Source organism: Argentina anserina, chromosome 1, assembly GCF_933775445.1.
Source record: "Argentina anserina chromosome 1, drPotAnse1.1, whole genome shotgun sequence".
Taxonomy (NCBI): domain Eukaryota; kingdom Viridiplantae; phylum Streptophyta; class Magnoliopsida; order Rosales; family Rosaceae; genus Argentina; species Argentina anserina.
This window is the reverse complement of record NC_065872.1, coordinates 6629665-6647004: the sequence shown is the minus strand read 5'-3', so window position 1 is coordinate 6647004 and position 17340 is coordinate 6629665. Positions and strand designations below refer to the sequence as shown.

At 38.3% G+C, this 17340-nt stretch overlaps 2 protein-coding genes and 1 pseudogene across 2 annotated transcripts; 1 reads left to right on the top strand and 2 right to left on the bottom strand.

The window, feature by feature from the left end:
• Window positions 1-3491: 3491 nt before the first annotated feature.
• Window positions 3492-4629, bottom strand: LOC126793427 (transcription repressor OFP7). Its single transcript, XM_050519947.1, has one exon. The coding sequence runs from the start codon at window positions 4603-4605 to the stop codon at window positions 3607-3609; it is 999 nt and encodes a 332-aa protein (XP_050375904.1). The 5' UTR covers window positions 4606-4629; the 3' UTR covers window positions 3492-3606.
• A 6052-nt stretch (window positions 4630-10681) lies between these two features.
• LOC126800731 (probable polyol transporter 3) lies at window positions 10682-14167 on the top strand. The gene is given in 8 exon segments (XM_050528141.1): window positions 10682-10705; window positions 11209-11269; window positions 12349-12806; window positions 12808-12830; window positions 12832-13137; window positions 13689-13767; window positions 13770-13973; window positions 13976-14167. Coding segments are annotated over 8 exon segments (1347 nt in total).
• Window positions 14168-14998: 831 nt separating this feature from the next.
• On the bottom strand, window positions 14999-17034 carry LOC126800721 (uncharacterized; annotated as a pseudogene).
• Between the last annotated feature and the right edge of the window lie 306 nt (window positions 17035-17340).

The window sequence follows — 17340 nt, the reverse complement described above, 5'->3', positions numbered from 1 at the left end:
TATATTTTCATTTTACTCATACGAGCTGTAAAGCTTACCGGGTTTGTATTTACAATCCCGGTGCACCAATTCGATGGTGTAGTGGATAACTCCGCATATGTGGATTAGCGGGAATTGACGGACTGCTCAGAGAACTTGAAGTTATTTACCTCCAGCTTGTGTGGGAATTTTGTGTGACTATCTTGTGAGGATTATTCATTTCCATTTATTATAATGTTGAATTATAATTTGGTTTGTAATAATCGATTTAACTGAGTTGTATTTTGAACTCAGAGATGATCCGGTGTGGCATTTTAATGATTTCGATTTCATTGAAATTGTTTAGTGTTTAACGACTTGAAATTTTGAGTTTTTAAGCTTGAAATTTTAGGGTCATTACAAAAACAATCGCGATTTATCATGTCCATAATCTGTATACACTATAGATCAAGCTCATGCCATGTAACATCGCATTCTACATCTCTTTTGAGCAATAAATGCTATCAAAATCCCATACTCGTTGAAGTCTGAATCAGATAAGCCCTAGCCTTTAAACCTGGCCTGTGATTTCTGGGACAAGATATAACTAAACAAGCCAGACGAGTTATGGGAAATAGGAACCAGCAAGTCTTTGAAACTTGGCTTCTCTTAGCCTCAATTCCAATTCCCAAGCTTACACAAGAGATAAGCATCCAAGGGTGGAAAACTCGTAACTGGGGACTCAATGACTCAACACAGTAATCTCTCTGAGCTCTGAAACATATCAGCTCATGCGCCAAAAGGGAAAGGTTCATCGGAAGAAGAGCTCCAACATTTCCCTTTCTCAGGTGGGAAAGAATCTCTGATGCCGTGTGTGAGATCGAAAAGCACCGTTTCCAGTAAGATTCATTCTCTGCTGGCCATGCTTGAAAACGATGGGGTATAGGGCATGGCTACCCCATTAGCCATTAACGGTATGAGTGAAGTTTGCTTTAAATTAACTGCAATGGTTCAACTCATCGTCATAGTTATTAAGAGAAATAGTGGAAGCTCAGAGATAGACGATGAATATGAAAACGAAGAGAGGGGTCGCTAGCTAGTAGAGAGCAACACCTGACTGATAAGGACTGGTCCATGAGAGCCTCGTATATTTATTTCGTCACATCATCTATGACATATCGATCTCTCTCTCTCTCTCTCTCTCTCTGCTGGTGATTCCAATAAGGCTAGGGCTGGCAAGGGTACTCTTTACGTTACGCGTGCAAGAATTGATTGAAGGCTGGGGAAATTTTCTTTGATTCCATTATTTGTGCGTAAAAAGAGAGAGTGACACAGTCTGTAAGAGAAACAAAGAAGAAGCAATGGCACATTGGATCATATTTTGGTGTTATAGCTAGCTCATTATTACGAAAATTATTTCTTATATAAGCACTTTACAAATCAACTGTAATCCGTTCTACACTATTTATTCCTATTCTAATTGTGGTCTACATTCGATTTTATAGCAGCTTTTCTAAAAACTATTGAGGTGACGAACAAAGAACAACTCCGTTAATTTGGTCTCTATTATAATCATGAACGTACCCTACGCTGGTTAGTTAAAGTCAGCAATTGACTGCCGGATTTCTTGGTTTAACCTAGAAGAAGATTTCCTTTCAATGTCACTATTGGACAGAACTTTCTTCCAATGTCATTGGACAGTTCTCTTTGCTGATGTTTATGATAAAATCTACAATAATAATTCTAGATGTATGTGCAGAAAATGGTTCATATAACACTATTACAACTTAAAGAATTTCAAATTATGATAAGACAAGTTCTTAAACAGAATGAGCATAGCGATTAACCGAACTCAATTATGATTTTAGTAAGATTGATGTTGTAGAATTAAGCATCATTGCATTCGTTATGAATCGATAATGAAAAATAAATGAATTTTTTTTACGAGTTTAAGTCGACATTAAGCAGTAACATGCATGTTAAAGTTCAGAAAACCCAAAACAGATGAGCCTCAGTTCTTACACACCTGTTTTAACATTGGTTAATTTTCAATTCTCATGTCAACCTACGAATATAATTTTTACGAGCAGCGCCGTAAAAATCACCGGGGAACGGCGGGAGATAGCTAGCTATATATGTAGTAATGTAGAGGATTAGCTTTACATATAATTCATCCTAAACATCATCTCAGTCAAGAAGAGCGGAGGCTGGCTTTTCAATCATTAGGTCAAACATAAGATTAGCATCATAATTAACATATTTCATGACGTCGAGATTTACTGTGATGGTCCTGTGAAAACGAACATCATGCCATGTTCACCAGAAACTCAAAAAGTGCAGTCTCGTTGATTAGGGTGTTGCATTCACTTTAATTAGTAATTAGCTCCCTCCATGGCTCCGTTGGACACGGCTTTTATCAGTACCTTATCTAGCTCCGAATTCCATCCCGCTTTACAATTATAAGGAGAATATTCATGAATGCACGTAAGTTTGTCTATAAGCTAAGGTAAAGCTCATGATAGGAAAAGTGAGAATACTCTGTAAGTTACAAAGTACGCAAAACTAGAACAAAATAAAACACTACAGATTGTGATGCTTTTCCAGAGTCTCACAAGTATTGCGATGTATGTGAGACGGTGATAATATTGTTGGAGAGAAGAGATCCCACATCTAAGAAGTGACAAAAAAAATAAAGCTTATAAGTGGGTGGATAATAACCAATTGTACCGAGGCCTTTTGTGATTAAAACCCAACACCTGTGAGGTGACTAAGTTGGGACAATATATGTATAGTTGGTCCACGGGCCACGTTTGTTGCTGTTTAACATGGTATCAGAGCGGGTCCTCTCCAGTCGCACCTCCAATCTTTCGTGGGCCCGAGTTGGGTGCCACTTTGTCATGTCATCGGAGGATTTCTGATTGGATGACCACTAAGTGTCGTTGGTTACTGGACCTTAGTTTCTTTCATCCTAGTATGTGGGATATTAATCTGTCACGTGCAGACCTAAAAATTAGGTTGCACGTGAGGGGGCGTGTTGGAGAGAAGAGATCTCACATCTAAGAAGTGACCAAAAAAATAAAGCTTATAAGTGGGTGGATAATAACCAATTGTACCGAGGCCTTTTGTGATTAAAACCCAACACCTGTGAGGTGGCTAAGTTGAGACAATATCGGTATAGTTGGTCCATGGGCAACGTTTGTCGCTGTTTAACAAATATGTAGATGATGAGTACATTAGCATACAATTGGCATTATATTTACATGCATGTAGCGATCAATGTTTACAAGTTCTAATGTGCACAAATCGTTGCTTAATGCATTTTCAAAAACACTTCAAAATTTTTAAATGAGAGGAAACTAGTAAATACATACTTGGGATCGAAGAGACCTAGATAAAGTACGTGTTCTTTTAATAATAGACACATTGTAATAATAAGAAACGCTTAAATAAAACCGTTTTATACAAATCCCTTGCAACAAACCCTAATTTTCACCGACTTCACGTAGATAAGTCATAAGACTCATAAGAGGTGCATGACCAAGATTAAGTCTCTAACTAGAAAAATTAACGCGTTCATAATCTTCATTTTTACCCTGCCATACATGCATGTAAATAATTAGATCTCCAGTGAAAATACATAGTAATTAACTAAAGAGCTTTCGATACTCTAGCTCCTGACGACCTCGCACTACTGCAGAACAAACCTTCCCAAATCTCAGAGAAAGCCTGCACAATAACTCTATGGTGCTCCCTCGCATTCAAAGACAAGAAGCAGTGAAGCAACTGCTCTAGTTCTTTCTCGTGAAACATCTGCTTCTCCAATATCATCTCCATCATCGACCTCTTGAAGTCCTCGTAGGGATCCTCCGACTTCTTCACCACAGCGAAACTCTCCCTAACCTTCCCGTCGACGCTGCACGGTATCAACCTCTGAAACACGGACAGTCTAGGTGATTCAAAGTCATCGCTTTTCCTTGAAACGCTGCGTTTAGCTTTACTCTTGATCTTCTTCCTCCGTCTAGGGGGTGTCTCGCGTATGATTGTCAGGTGGCGCGTGAATATTTCAGCTGAGGAGTCGGTGGAGAAGGAGAATAGGGTTTCGTTTTCTTCATCTTCGTCGCTGAAGAGACCGCTCTCGGCGGAGGAGGTGCTGAAGCGGATCACACGGCTCGTCGTTGTTTTCTTTTTCCTGAGTCTTTGTTTTTTCTTCTTCTCCGCCAAGGTTGGTGGTGGTGGCGGAGGAGGAGAAAGGGAAAGCGAAACGGCGTCGTCACGTTCGGAGTCGGCCGAGGCCGAAGATGTGTAGATTTTGCGACGGGGGGTTTTGTCTTCATTAACCATGGCGACTACGTGCCACTTGTCCTCTCTCTCCCACTCGAACAGCTCCGGCGACAGTGATCCGCTGCGGTCGTCGTCAGAGAGGGTTGGTTTTGATCCTAAGCCACAGCTGAACGCGGAGGAGACGTGGCGTTTGATGGAGGAGTGGTGTGGTTTGGAAGTTGAGGTGGTGAGGTGGTGGTTGAGTGATGGGGATGGTCGGAGAAATGAAGGGACAGGATTGGCCGGGAGAGAGGAAGGATCTTTTGAACGGCATGATTGGAAGGAGGGAATGACTCTGGATAACCGGAGCCTGAAACCTTTCGCCATTGGAGACTAGCCAGGAGAGTAATGAAGCAGATTTGAAAGCAGGGCAAAACTGTTTGACTAGGCAATGGTGGGGTTTTATATAGGAAGCTGTGTATCTATAATCGTACAATTCCATGTCTACCGAAAATGGGCAGAGTACGTACATAATTAATATTGCCATTGTTTGATCATAACTATTCAGAATTAATTAGCGTATAGTGTACTGGGGATTCTGGGTACGTTACAAGGAAACAAAATCCAGGATCAATGTCGTAGTCATGTTTTAATTTGTATATAAGAGGGATGATGACGACAATAGTAAGAAATTGTCCAAGACACTTTCGTTTTGAACGGTTTCACTTAGCCAAAAATATTGAAAAGCTTATGTGTTATTATACAACTTAAGCATGCGAATCTCAAGTACTCATAGGATTCCACCATTGAATGAAACATGCTAGTGTTAGACTTAGACAATTGATCAGGATAGGCAAACATGCATGAGTTACATGACTCAGACAAATTTGTTGGAATTATGTATGTGATCGACCAATTACTTAATTGGCACTTGGTTAAATCTTGTATGCATTTATGAATGAAGCATAATGTAACGAAGGATATGTATAATTTAGTAAGCAATGACGCTAGGTTTTGTCGACTCGTCGTTGTCGCCTTGCACTCAAACTACACAGGTGGTGCCCTTCTTTTTCCCCCTCTCTGGAACTGCTCTGCTTCTGCCATTTCCATCTTCTTGATATAGTTTTGGCCGAAAGCGTTAAAATGAAACAGAAGCCGACTTCCAAGAGAGCAAGACACACCAGAAAATGGGAGAGTAGAACACGATCATTATTTTCTTTTGTCTGAACTGTAAAACGTGAACAGCATCGATCTCATTGATGATTGATCTGGGTGCATGCAATGTAGCCCCTGGACAGCATCAACTATTCATCCCTATTCTCATATCGATTCTTGAGCCGATGAACAGATATCACTCTATATACAGAAAATATATCAACTTGGATTTTGTGTTTCAATTCCCTTTGGTAGGCAAAGTCAAAAGAGTAATGCCAAATTTCATATCTGAAAGTGAAATACGTACGCTTCACTAGAAGTTTATAGGCCCCGGGTCTATTTTAATAAGCAAGCTCGATCGTTGGCATTGGAGCAAGCGCCCTTAAATTTTTTTTATCATTAACTTCTCTGAGTGAAAAATTAGAGCGATTCCACACAGCAATATACACTTAACAGTGTGAAGTCACATAAATGGTTAGTTGTTTAACGCTGTTAGTGTTTATTAACAACTGAAATGGTTGGGCTTTGTAGACACTCGTCCCATTTTCTTGGCCTAGTGATCCTGTGATTTCCGTTGTTGCGGTTTATGATGAGATTATTCATCTCTATCCGGCCACCATACGAAGATTGGTGGCATGTGAATTATTGGTAATTGAACTAGTAACTGAGACTGCCTATTGATTGTCGATTCACTTGCAACCGTGATGCATAGAGTTATTTTCCGTAATAAACAAAAAGACCTAGCTTGTCCCTCCGAACTCTTAGCACCTGTCTGTGTTTTTATTTTATTTTTCCAAATTGTCTAAGAACATTGATGACTCTTTGCTAGTTCATAATTTGTAAGAAAAGGAGTGGTGGGTAGTGATGAAGAAAGTGAGAGAGTGAATAGCAAGTCTTGTAGCATGTCTTCTCTTTCTCCATGCTTGCATTAGTGCTTTGCATTGCGTATCAGATTTTCTAAAGCGTGCCAAGTAAAAGGAGCCTGGTTCTAATTGTGCTAGGCAGATTGTTAGATCGGAAGGAAAGTCAACCAGATTGGAGGAGCCATTTGATGATTAAACAGGTTGTGGGCAACTGGGCATCCAAGAAAACAGAATCATCTTTGCATGAAAGTTTCTCTTCCTTCCCTTTTCCCTTTTCACCTTTCCTTTTCACCTTTCCTTTTTGCCCTATGGGGACATTATGTTTATTTAGCCAAGAGTTTTTTTTTTTGGTCAATGCTTTAGCCAAGCTTAATATGCCTCTTTTTTACACAACATGACTTCAGTGTCCTATATTCAGAACAGCATGGAACAGCATGGTGCGCTCTGCGTATGCCAGAAAATTGGTGGAGCTGCTACTAAGCTAGTACCAACTCGAACCCCCACCCACCCCCCACGTACATCTCTGCTTCTTCAGAATTGAAAATTTGAATGCTAAACCTAGAGCCATTTACAATATACAACATGGGTTCAGGGATGTGCTTTGGAGATTAACTATCCCAAAAACTGGATTACTGAATTAATAACTTGACACCATGTGTTCTAAGAAAGTAGTGTTTTGTTAAACCATTGGCCAAGTCCAGACACTAGTGGAAGTCATTTGATTTAATATTTGGGGCCTTTGACCTAGCTTGTGCCTGCAGAGAATATAAACCCCAACAGTTGCATGCTGTTACAATCAGAACATGAGGCAATGCAATATTTAAATACCCTGCATGTAATCTTTGTTACAAGGTATGTCAAGGTAGTGAAGCATATAATGATATAGGAAACTGATACTTAGAATAATCCAAATTGTAGCGTTCACTTTCAACAGAAAATTACATATGTAATGGCTAAGTGCGATCTGGAATTTGGATTACCGATGTTGCAGCTCAATAATTGAACGATCAGAAACGAACAACAATGACATAAACTTAGTTGGCCAGAACTTCGGAGAACCTTTTGCGAATTGATGATTCACCAAAGGACTCAAGATCCTACCTTAATTAAGAGATATTTCCACTACACAAATCACACTACAATGAATTGTTTCTAGGATAAGTAAAGCAGCAGCCATCAAAATCATATAGTCAGATATTATCTCATGCTATACCTACAACATACAATTGGAAAGAATAAGTAGAAAATGATCGAGCACAAAGAACAATTATTACCACTACATGCGCAAGTTAGGGTTTCAGTTGTCTATTTTATTGCCAACCCTAAAGTAGGTACTTATCATCAGAGGATCTTTCTGTACTGCATATAGCATGCATGATTAATGTATTATTTATTAAAAGTAGTCGATCGAAATTTGCCATATCACTGTTATCACAAGGAACGGCAAAAGAGTCATGAATCTCTAGAGTAATATTGCGATCTTCCACGCATTTTTCCGTTGTAGAATACTACAATATTTTGCCTGCCGCAATCAGCATACTTCCCAGGTAATGCATACAACACGTATATATATGATCCTTTAATTTGGTGAGCAGATTCAATACTTCTTTGACTATCCTTTACATGATTTTCTTTGAATGGAACAATTAATTTGATGGTATTAGTTAGGTGAGTATGTAATTTATTCAAATGTAAAATTGTAAACAATTTCTTTTTCGATCATGCATGAGCCAACATACGTACATAAGACTGAGAAGGCACGTAGAAGTCCATTTGAAACCTAAGGTTGTGTGATGGGACGCACGAGCGTCACACAATTAACCATGTAAAATGTCATTGTTAGTATAGAATAAGCATGGATCGTTCAGTCCGGAGAATTGAATAGAACTCTAAATTTTTAGTGTTAACAAATAATGGGGGGTTTGAGATTGATTATTAATTACTAAAATAAAACATAAATTACTATTTACATGATCGATTTCTCTTTACCAAACTAAACCAAATTCACCAATGCACCACATAATTACAAGTTTTGTTCTATCATGCATTCTAATTCATCTAATTACATATTTTTAGACACCAATACAATCAGAGCCTTAGGGAAACATATAATCATGCAAGATTTCTATTGACGTTTAGGTTGACTTAGGGCCTCACCTAAATTGCATGCAATAAAGTTTGATAACACTTAGGGTAGAAAAATCAAACAAGATTACATTTAAGCACCAAATCTTTGTTGGCGACATGCTTTACGGTGGCGTCACTCACTATGGGGTACATGTAAATTTCCAGAATTTCCCACTTTAATTAACACAAACCGAACCTACTTAGGGCATGATTTGATTTGTGTCAATATGGATGATGAAGCTAGCACTTAAATACAATCTTAGGGATTGCATTCAAGCACTAAATTCGTATGCACATATCTAAAAATTATCTAAGAGCAAGTAAAAGAAGAGTAGAACACAACAATAGAAATACAAACTTCAATAATTATAAGAACATATATTCGACATAGTCTTAAAAACATATCAAATACAATCTGAAAATTCTAAACAAATACAAAACCAATACTTCCACATAAACAACAACTTACAATCTTCATAGACAAAGAATTGTAGATTAACACAAATGGACGAAGCCATGAAGATGAATTGCGAGAATCACACGTTATAGGAACTTTAGAAGTACGGCTGCAATAGATGAAGCTCGGTGGAGATGATAATGGTTTTTAGGTGGACAACTTGACTAATTTGTGAGGGAAGTTTATATTGGTGTTTTGGTAGAGTTTCAACTCTTGAATGCTAAGGAGAAGTGATGATTTTTCTTTGTGAATGATGTGCTATTTATAGAAGAGTTTTGGCTCGAATATTATAGTTTGGACTTTTTCTCCTCAATTTCTTTCACTTATTTTTGTCATTAGTGGGTGCAATCTCATTTGATAAATTTCTTCTTTTTCTCCTTGTTAGGTGTCTCATTTCTCTCTTGCACTATCTCTTTTTATTCTTTTTTTATTTCTCTTCAATTTCCTTCACTTATTTTTGTCATTGGTGAGTGCAATCTCATTTGATAATTTCCTTCTTTTTCTCCTTTTTAGGTGTCTCATTCTTTCTCTCTTGCATTATCTCTTTTTATTCTCTTCATTTTTCTTTCTCTTTTTTTCTTTCACTTGTTTTTGTCATTGGTGGGTGCAATCTTCTTTGATAAATTCCTTCTTTTTTATACTTTTTAGGTACACAATCTCATCTTTTAAAATCTGAAAATAATAAAAGACAAGAATAAAGACAAGTTACGGAGTAGGAAAGTACGATTAGGAAAGTTACATAATAAGAGTTTCAGTTCAAGTAGAATTTTCCCAAATTGTATGTTTCATAGTCTAAAAATGATTCCTAATGCAAGTAGGATTCTCAATATATCACAAATGTTATAGAAATGCCAATTAATGAAGACTCCTAATTTAACTAGGTTTCCTAGTTACAGAAGGAATCATACTCTAAATATGACTCTCGATAATTTCTGTGTTTTCAATTTGTTTTAACACCAAAATGCAACCAACGCCACCATCGACTCTTAACTCGACTAAACTACTCAATACTACAACAATAAGAACTAAATAAAGTACAACTAGAGGTAAAAACATGTTAAAAACGTCACACAAAATGCTTCTATCATTGTGTACGTATCAGCAACAATGTAATCACAACACTAAAATGGACATTATGGTTTGAGCATCTCAGAAGGATTGTACTCGATCGTCTACTCGATCTACGTACTGGTGAAGATTGTCAATTCGTTGTTTTTGAAAAACTTCTACGTACGTAGTACGTACAATTAGCTGTTGCTCGATTTCAGAGTTTACAGTTAACTAAACATATATGAGAAAAAAGCTAGTTCGCATGCGTAGAACGTAATGTACAGTTGTTCATCTTCCGAGTTGTACCGTGTTGAAATATAACAAACACATCTCATGATCGATAATATAAACACGGGCACACACACGCACATAAGCATATATCCATCTTCAGTTCTTCAAATCTTGTTTTTTATACATAACGCAAGCGCCCAATACATGTCTTGCATTTGTTATCATATCGTAAAGGCACGACAAAATAAAAATCATTTCGTAAGGTTTATCATCGATGTCACTTGGACCTTATCTAGTTTAATCAGGTAAATTAGCAGATGAGATTCTAACTCTGAGAGATAGACACCTCAATAGGTCATTATCTGTTTTTTTAAATCTAAATTCGATTCTTCTGATAATGTTATGTTTTGTTCTAACATATCGTACGAAGCTATGAAAATCAAGTATGAGATTTCCTTGTAGACTATCAGAATGCCGTGGTCATTGATCCAAGTATGTAGATTAGATTGCTGATGCAACTTTCTTAGCCGAATGAGAGATAATTAAGTGCAAACCTAATATTGGGCAAAGAAAACCTAATATGGCAACTGGCAATCCCATTAACGTAATGGCACTCTTTAAATCCTGACAATGATGGAGTTCACCAGGAGCCTCCCTCCTAGCTAGGATAAATTAGGCCCTTTTTTCTTTTCCTCATATCTTTCCAAACTTAGAAACAGACACCTAAGTTAGAACAGTGTGTTTCATCTTTTCAAACGCGACAAAATATCACCACCTCGATCTATATTCAGTGGGTTCCGCTAGAAATAATCTGATATTGTTTTTTGAAAAGATATATTGGAAGATTTTGCGTTTACTAATTCTGTTACATATAATCTCCTTCCTATTTTTTAGTATATGAATAGACCCTATGTGATTAAGAAAGGATGTTATAGCAGAGACGTCTCATATATTGGAGAGGAGAAGCTACGAACACTTCGTAGGCTAGAACAGAAGTTAATTACTTGCGGTCTGAAACACACATAGTTATGGAAGCCAGGTCTTCAATGGGGTTTGAGAAGCAGGGTACTGCAGAAAATTAAGTACCCCAATAGATAAGTTCAAAAGAGTGCTTTCGCTTGCGCTGTGGTTGCCTCTGTAATCTCCATCATATTTGGCTACGGTACGTAATACACACACACACTCTCTCTCTCTCTCTCTCTCTCTCTCTCTCTCTCTCTCTCTATATATATATATATATATATATATATATAGTCTCTATCTAAAGTGAAGCTTCACTCTGAAATTACAGAATGAAGCTCCAATTTTGGCACACTTTTCGGTCAAAATTTTTCACCATAAGCGATTCAATATTTAGAGTCTCTATCTAGAGTGAAGCTTCACTCTTGAATTACAGAATAAAGCTCCAATTTTGGCACACTTTTCGGTTAAAAATTTTCACCATAAGCGATTCAATATTTAGGTATGCTATTCAAGATCATCTCTACAAAATTTCATCCAATTTGACAATGGTTTGAGCTTTTAAAATTGAGATTTACACAAACGGTTCACGTTGAACAGTTTTAATTCATTCATTGATTTAATCTAATTTCAATACTTTAACGATGTCTGAATCAGATGAAATTTTGTAGAGATGATCTCTAATAGAATACATAAATATTAAATCGCTTATGGTGAAAAAATTTGACCGAAAAAAGTGCTAAAATTGAAGCGAGTGAAGTTCCAATTTTGGCACACTTTTCGGTCAAATTTTTTCACCATAAGCGATTCAATATTTAGGTATGCTATTCAAGATCATCTCTACAAAATTTCACCTAATTCAGACATCGTTAAGGTATTGAAATTAGATTAAATCAATGAATGAATTAAAACTGTTCAACGTGAACCGTTCGTGTAAATCTCAATTTTGAAAGCTCAAACCATTGTCAAATTGGATGAAACTTTGTATAGATGATCTTGAATAACATACCTAAATATTGAATCACTTATGGTGAAAAAATTTGACCGAAAAATGTGCCAAAATTGGAACTTCACTCTGAAATTTCAGAGTGAAGCTTCACTCTAGATAGGAACTATATATATATATATATATATATTAGCAGGATCAATTTTTTATAGACAGATTAGTTTCATTAGCTTTGGATCGAGTTATAATCAAACTAAAATGTTTATCACAATTCATTTTACGTACATTAATACGTCTATGCCTTGATTTGTGCATGTAATTGTTTTCTGATCTGATACCGCCCGTAATGAGTGGAGCAATGATCTTCATAAAAGAAGATCTCAAAATCAATGATGTACAAGTGGGGGTCCTCGCCGGAATATTAAACCTGTGCGCCCTAATCTGGTCCTTAGCTGCCGGAAGAACCTCCGATTACATTGGTCGTCGTTACACCATATTCCTATCCTCCATAATTTTCTTGGTGGGCGCAGTTCTAATGGGCTACGGCCCAAACTACGCTGTCCTAATGATCGGCAGGTGCACTTCTGGAATTGGTGTTGGCTTTGCCCTTATGATCGCACCGGTTTACGCAGCAGAAATTTCATCCACCACCTCACGGGGTATTCTAACCTCTTTACCGGAACTCTGCATCAGTCTTGGCCTCCTATTCGGGTACGTATCGAACTACTTCTTCGGAAAACTGGCTCTTAAACTTGGCTGGAGATTGATGCTCGGGTTTGCTGGACTCCCATCAATTGCTTTTGACTATTGGAATTCTCAAAATGACAGTCCCCAAGGTGGTTAGTGATGCAAGGTCGTCTAGAGGAGGCTGAGAAAGTGTTGGAACTGGTTTCTAATACCAAACAAGAAGCTCAAGTTCGTTTTCGTGACATTAAAATTGCGATGGGTATTAACGAAACTACTAATAATGATGATCTAGTGAAGCACAAAAATACTAAGAATAGCGGACAAGGGGTGTGGAAAGAATTAGTACTAAGGCCGAGTCCTGCTGTCCGGAGGATTTTGCTAGCTACAATCGAAATTCATTTCTTCAAACATGCAACCGGTATAGAATTGGCGATTTTGTTTATGTTGGAGAGGAGAGATCCCACATCTAAGAAGTGACAAAGAAAATAAAGCTTATAAGTTGGTGGATAATAACCAATTGTACCGAGGCCTTTTGTGATTAAAACCCAACACCTGTGAGGTGGCTAAGTTGGGACAATATCGGTACAGTTGGTCAACGGGCCACGCTTGTCGCTGTTTAAGATGGTATCAGAGCAGGTCCCTCTCCAGTCGCGCCTCCAATCTGTCGTGGGCCCGAGATGAGTGTCATTATCATGTCATCAGAGAGTTTCCGATTGGATGGTCACCAAGTGTCGTTGGTTACTGGACCTTGGTTTATTTCGTCCCAGTATGTGAGATGTTAATTTGTCACGTGCAACCTAATTTGGCGTGTTGGAGAGGAGAGATCTCACATCTAAGAAGTGACAAAGAAAATAAAGCTTATAAGTGGGTGGATAATAACTAATTGTACCGAGGCCTTTTGTGATTAAAACCCAACACCTGTGAGGTGGTTAAATTGAGACAATATCGGTACAGTTGGTCCACGGGTCACGCTTGTCGCTGTTTAACAGTTTAGTCCAAGGATCTTCAAGAAAGCTGGTGTTACTAGCAAAGACATGCTCTTGCTTGCCACAATCGGGATCGGGATTACAAAGTCTATGTTTTTATACTGCTGGCAACATTTCTGATTGACAAGGTTGGTAGGAGGAAGTTGTTGTTGACAAGCACTACAGGGATGATTATATCTCTAGCAGGATTAGGGTTTGGACTGACAGTGTATGTATTTGTGGCTTTCTTCTCTATCGGACTCGGGCCAATTACATGGTTTATAGCGCTGAGATTTCCCTTTGAAGTTGAGGGTACAACGCACGAGGGACTAGTATTGGGGTGGCTGTGAACAGAGTTATAAATGCTAGAGTTTCAATGAGTTTCATTCCAATTTATAAGGCAATTACAATAGGAGGGACATACTTTATGTTTGCAGGGATATCCGTGTTAGCTTGGGTTTTCTTCTTCTTCTTCTTCTTCTTCCTAAATTTCAGCGCTACATTGTAGTTAATTAGATTTAACTGAACTCAATAAATAAATATAAAGGGATGGATTTGAATGCTGAAGTTTTTGTTGAATCACTTGAATGCTTAAGTTGGTATGTTACTTTCGATCTCCATGCAGCAATCTAATCTTGCTATAAGAAGAGGATCTAAAATATAGGTCATATATCCTTATAGGAAGCCCAATAGGAACCATATAATTTTGTAGCTCGATCTCTTCGCAAGCCACCTAGTATGAGCATCCATTGTGTGCACAATGATGTTTGACCCACCTGCAACTCCGATCCACACTCTTGTGAGTCATGTCTCAGCAGTTCCATTCTAGCAAGCTCAAAAGTTGTAATTAATTAAGCGGCACATCTTCATCAGAATAAGAATGGTCATGTTAAGAGTGATCATGTTAAGGCAAACAAGAAAATAGTTCAATATAGCGGTACCATTTAACCCGTTAAGACCTCTTACACCGTACTGGACATTGGTTTATTGATTCAATCCACTAATTAACTTCTAAGCTTAAACCAGAAGCAACTGTGAGAAACAAGAACTTGATAAGTTGATATTTACAGTGTTCGATCGATGAAGATCAAACTTCAGAGTTTCTCCTTTAAAGAAAACACAAAAATCGAAGACTGTTGAAGCCTTGAAGATTACATTAAGAAAACAGTCGTTCAAAACTTCAAACCTTTTCTTTGTCATGCATATATTGCTTGCGTTCGTTAGTATTTACAAATTCTCTTTAGAGTAAGTTAGCTATCTCTTCTCACCATAAGGGGGAAAACACACACACAAAATTTTTACTATTCCATTATATATGCTCGTTCTGTCTCAGAACGAATCAACTATCCTGCTTCTTCTGATCTATGTCAGCAGGAGGCAGAAAGTACTCCGTTGTCAAACCCCAGATATTAAAATCCACCTCATGAATCTTCCACGTTTCTTCCATCTCCCTCTTGTGGTTTGCGGACTGCTCCCCGTATCTAAAAACCTTGACTCGAGTTTTTCCGCTGTGCGCAATGTTGAGTCCTTCGACGTACTTATAGTCATTTATAACCGACTCAGTGCTGGTTTCCCAAAACACATCTGTGTCGTCTCCCTTATTGGTCATTCTAAGTAGCCTTGAGTCCTCGAACTGTACAAGGAGACCCGAACGTTGGCTGAAGTATCCCCAGATTGTGTGGTGGATTATCTCGTAGTTTGGACCGCTTTGTTGCTCCCGAATGGCCGGACTTGTGTCGAGCTTGAGAATGAAGCAGTCGTCATTGTTGATGATCTTCTCGCCGATGCACATTGCATCCGCGAATAGAAGGGCCGTGGCCCTTGGGTCCAAACCCTATATAAGTCATCCTATCGATCATCAGTACAATTAAGATAAAGGTTCTTGTCAACAACTCAACACCAAGTGCACAATTATATGAAGTAACTCTAGTAGTACTAATAGTCTCGCTCCGAGAAACAAGCTTGTCATGCATATTTTTCAGAAAAACTCAAAAACTAACGAAATGCTGATCGAAGAAAGAAAGTTTACCTGGAGAAAACGACGCAGGGGTCTAGGAGGACCTTGTGAGATTGGTGTTTGTTGGTTAGAGGAATGCCGCCATGAAAGCTTGCCGTTGCTTCCGCAGATGACCTTGCAGCCAGACACAACAAGCTCTAAGCACCACAAGTCTGGATTTTTTTGCCACAGTAAGAATCCCCCAGTCTCGGCCGCGCTTTTTTTCACCTCGTGGCTCGGTCCCCTTGATGAAAATCCGATGCACTAATCTCTACCTGCCCAGTAACACACATGCTGGTCACTGAGTTCAGTGCCCCTTGGCCTCCCGTCGCCGCTGTGTATTTGGCCGTTGAAGCTTGCTGTAAGCATGGACAAGAAATTATCAAAGCGGAAAAACTTAATTAGAGTTCTCATTGCAGCAATGGGACAGTGAACGTCAGAATTTTTTAGGAGAAGAAAGCAATTTGTCTTGAAAAATATATATGAGATCGAAACAAGTTTTATTTTTCTTAATTTTGTTCGAGGCTTTGAATTCTTTTTCTAATTTGTACCATATTTTCTGAACACATCTCTAAAGTGAGATTCATGATCGAGAATCGAGATACCTAGGTATATAGTTTAATGCTTCAATATATATACCGGCCTATCCACTCACCATTTATGCAAATAGATAAAAATTGATCCGAAAGTAATGGAATATACATGTTACATGCTGTTTGCGGAAAATTTCAATTATGGTTCGGAATTGACCTTTTTTTTATACTTGCACAATATATGCGCCGAGATCAATTGAAGCTCAATTTTTTTTTTCGAGTGTTTGATCTAATTAGATCTAATTGAATTCTTAATCTCCATTTGCATGTAATGTTAATTGAATCTCCAGTCTTACTTTTCGTCTACTTGACACGCAGTTTATTGAGTTCTCAACCTCTGTGACAAGTTATTCATTCTCGCTTTCGGAAAATATGCACGGGACATGCTACGACGATATTTGATGTAATTTGTAAAGAAACGAATACTGTAATATAACAGAAATGAGATATGGATTGATGACAAACCACAAAATGATATGGATTCATGGATATCCTTACAATTGAAGAATCTCTAACTGGGCGGTGGACGGAATGACCCAACTGAACTTGAAGAGGGATAAGAGGAGAGCCTACAAGGTAAAGCAAGAACCGCAGCTCATTAAATCGTCCGGCAATGACCGGTGCCGACCATTTGTCGGAGGTCTGAGCCTTCATCAATGTCTGCATGTTTTGCCACCGTAACGTTACATTGCTTCCCATACTAGTGAACATCTCTTCCGGTATGGGGACCTCGAGAACAGTCTCGAGGCCATCATCTCTATCGATATTTGGACAAAGCTTCCTCATGTGAAATGACGTCTCATATAAGTGATCAAGGCCGGGAAAGATAAGAGATCGTGAGAGCGAAGAACTTAGGCCTTCATCAAACACACACCTTGTTCATCTCCTTCCTCCTAATAAATTTAGCTGATGAGGGAAAAGAGGGGGCTATGTGGGGAATGTACATGGGATTGTTGAGAGAATAATGAATTGAATTTCGCTAAAGGCTGTCCTTGCTTGTAGGTCTCATGTGTGTACGATTCATAGATGAATAATTGTATTGTTAATTGTTTATATATATATATATAGAGGATCAATAGTGGACGTCGGCAA

Bases quoted from the DNA above. Each gene is read 5' to 3' on its own strand.
- LOC126793427 (XM_050519947.1), bottom strand. From the start codon at position 4,605: ATGGCGAAAGGTTTCAGGCTCCGGTTATCCAGAGTCATTCCCTCCTTC.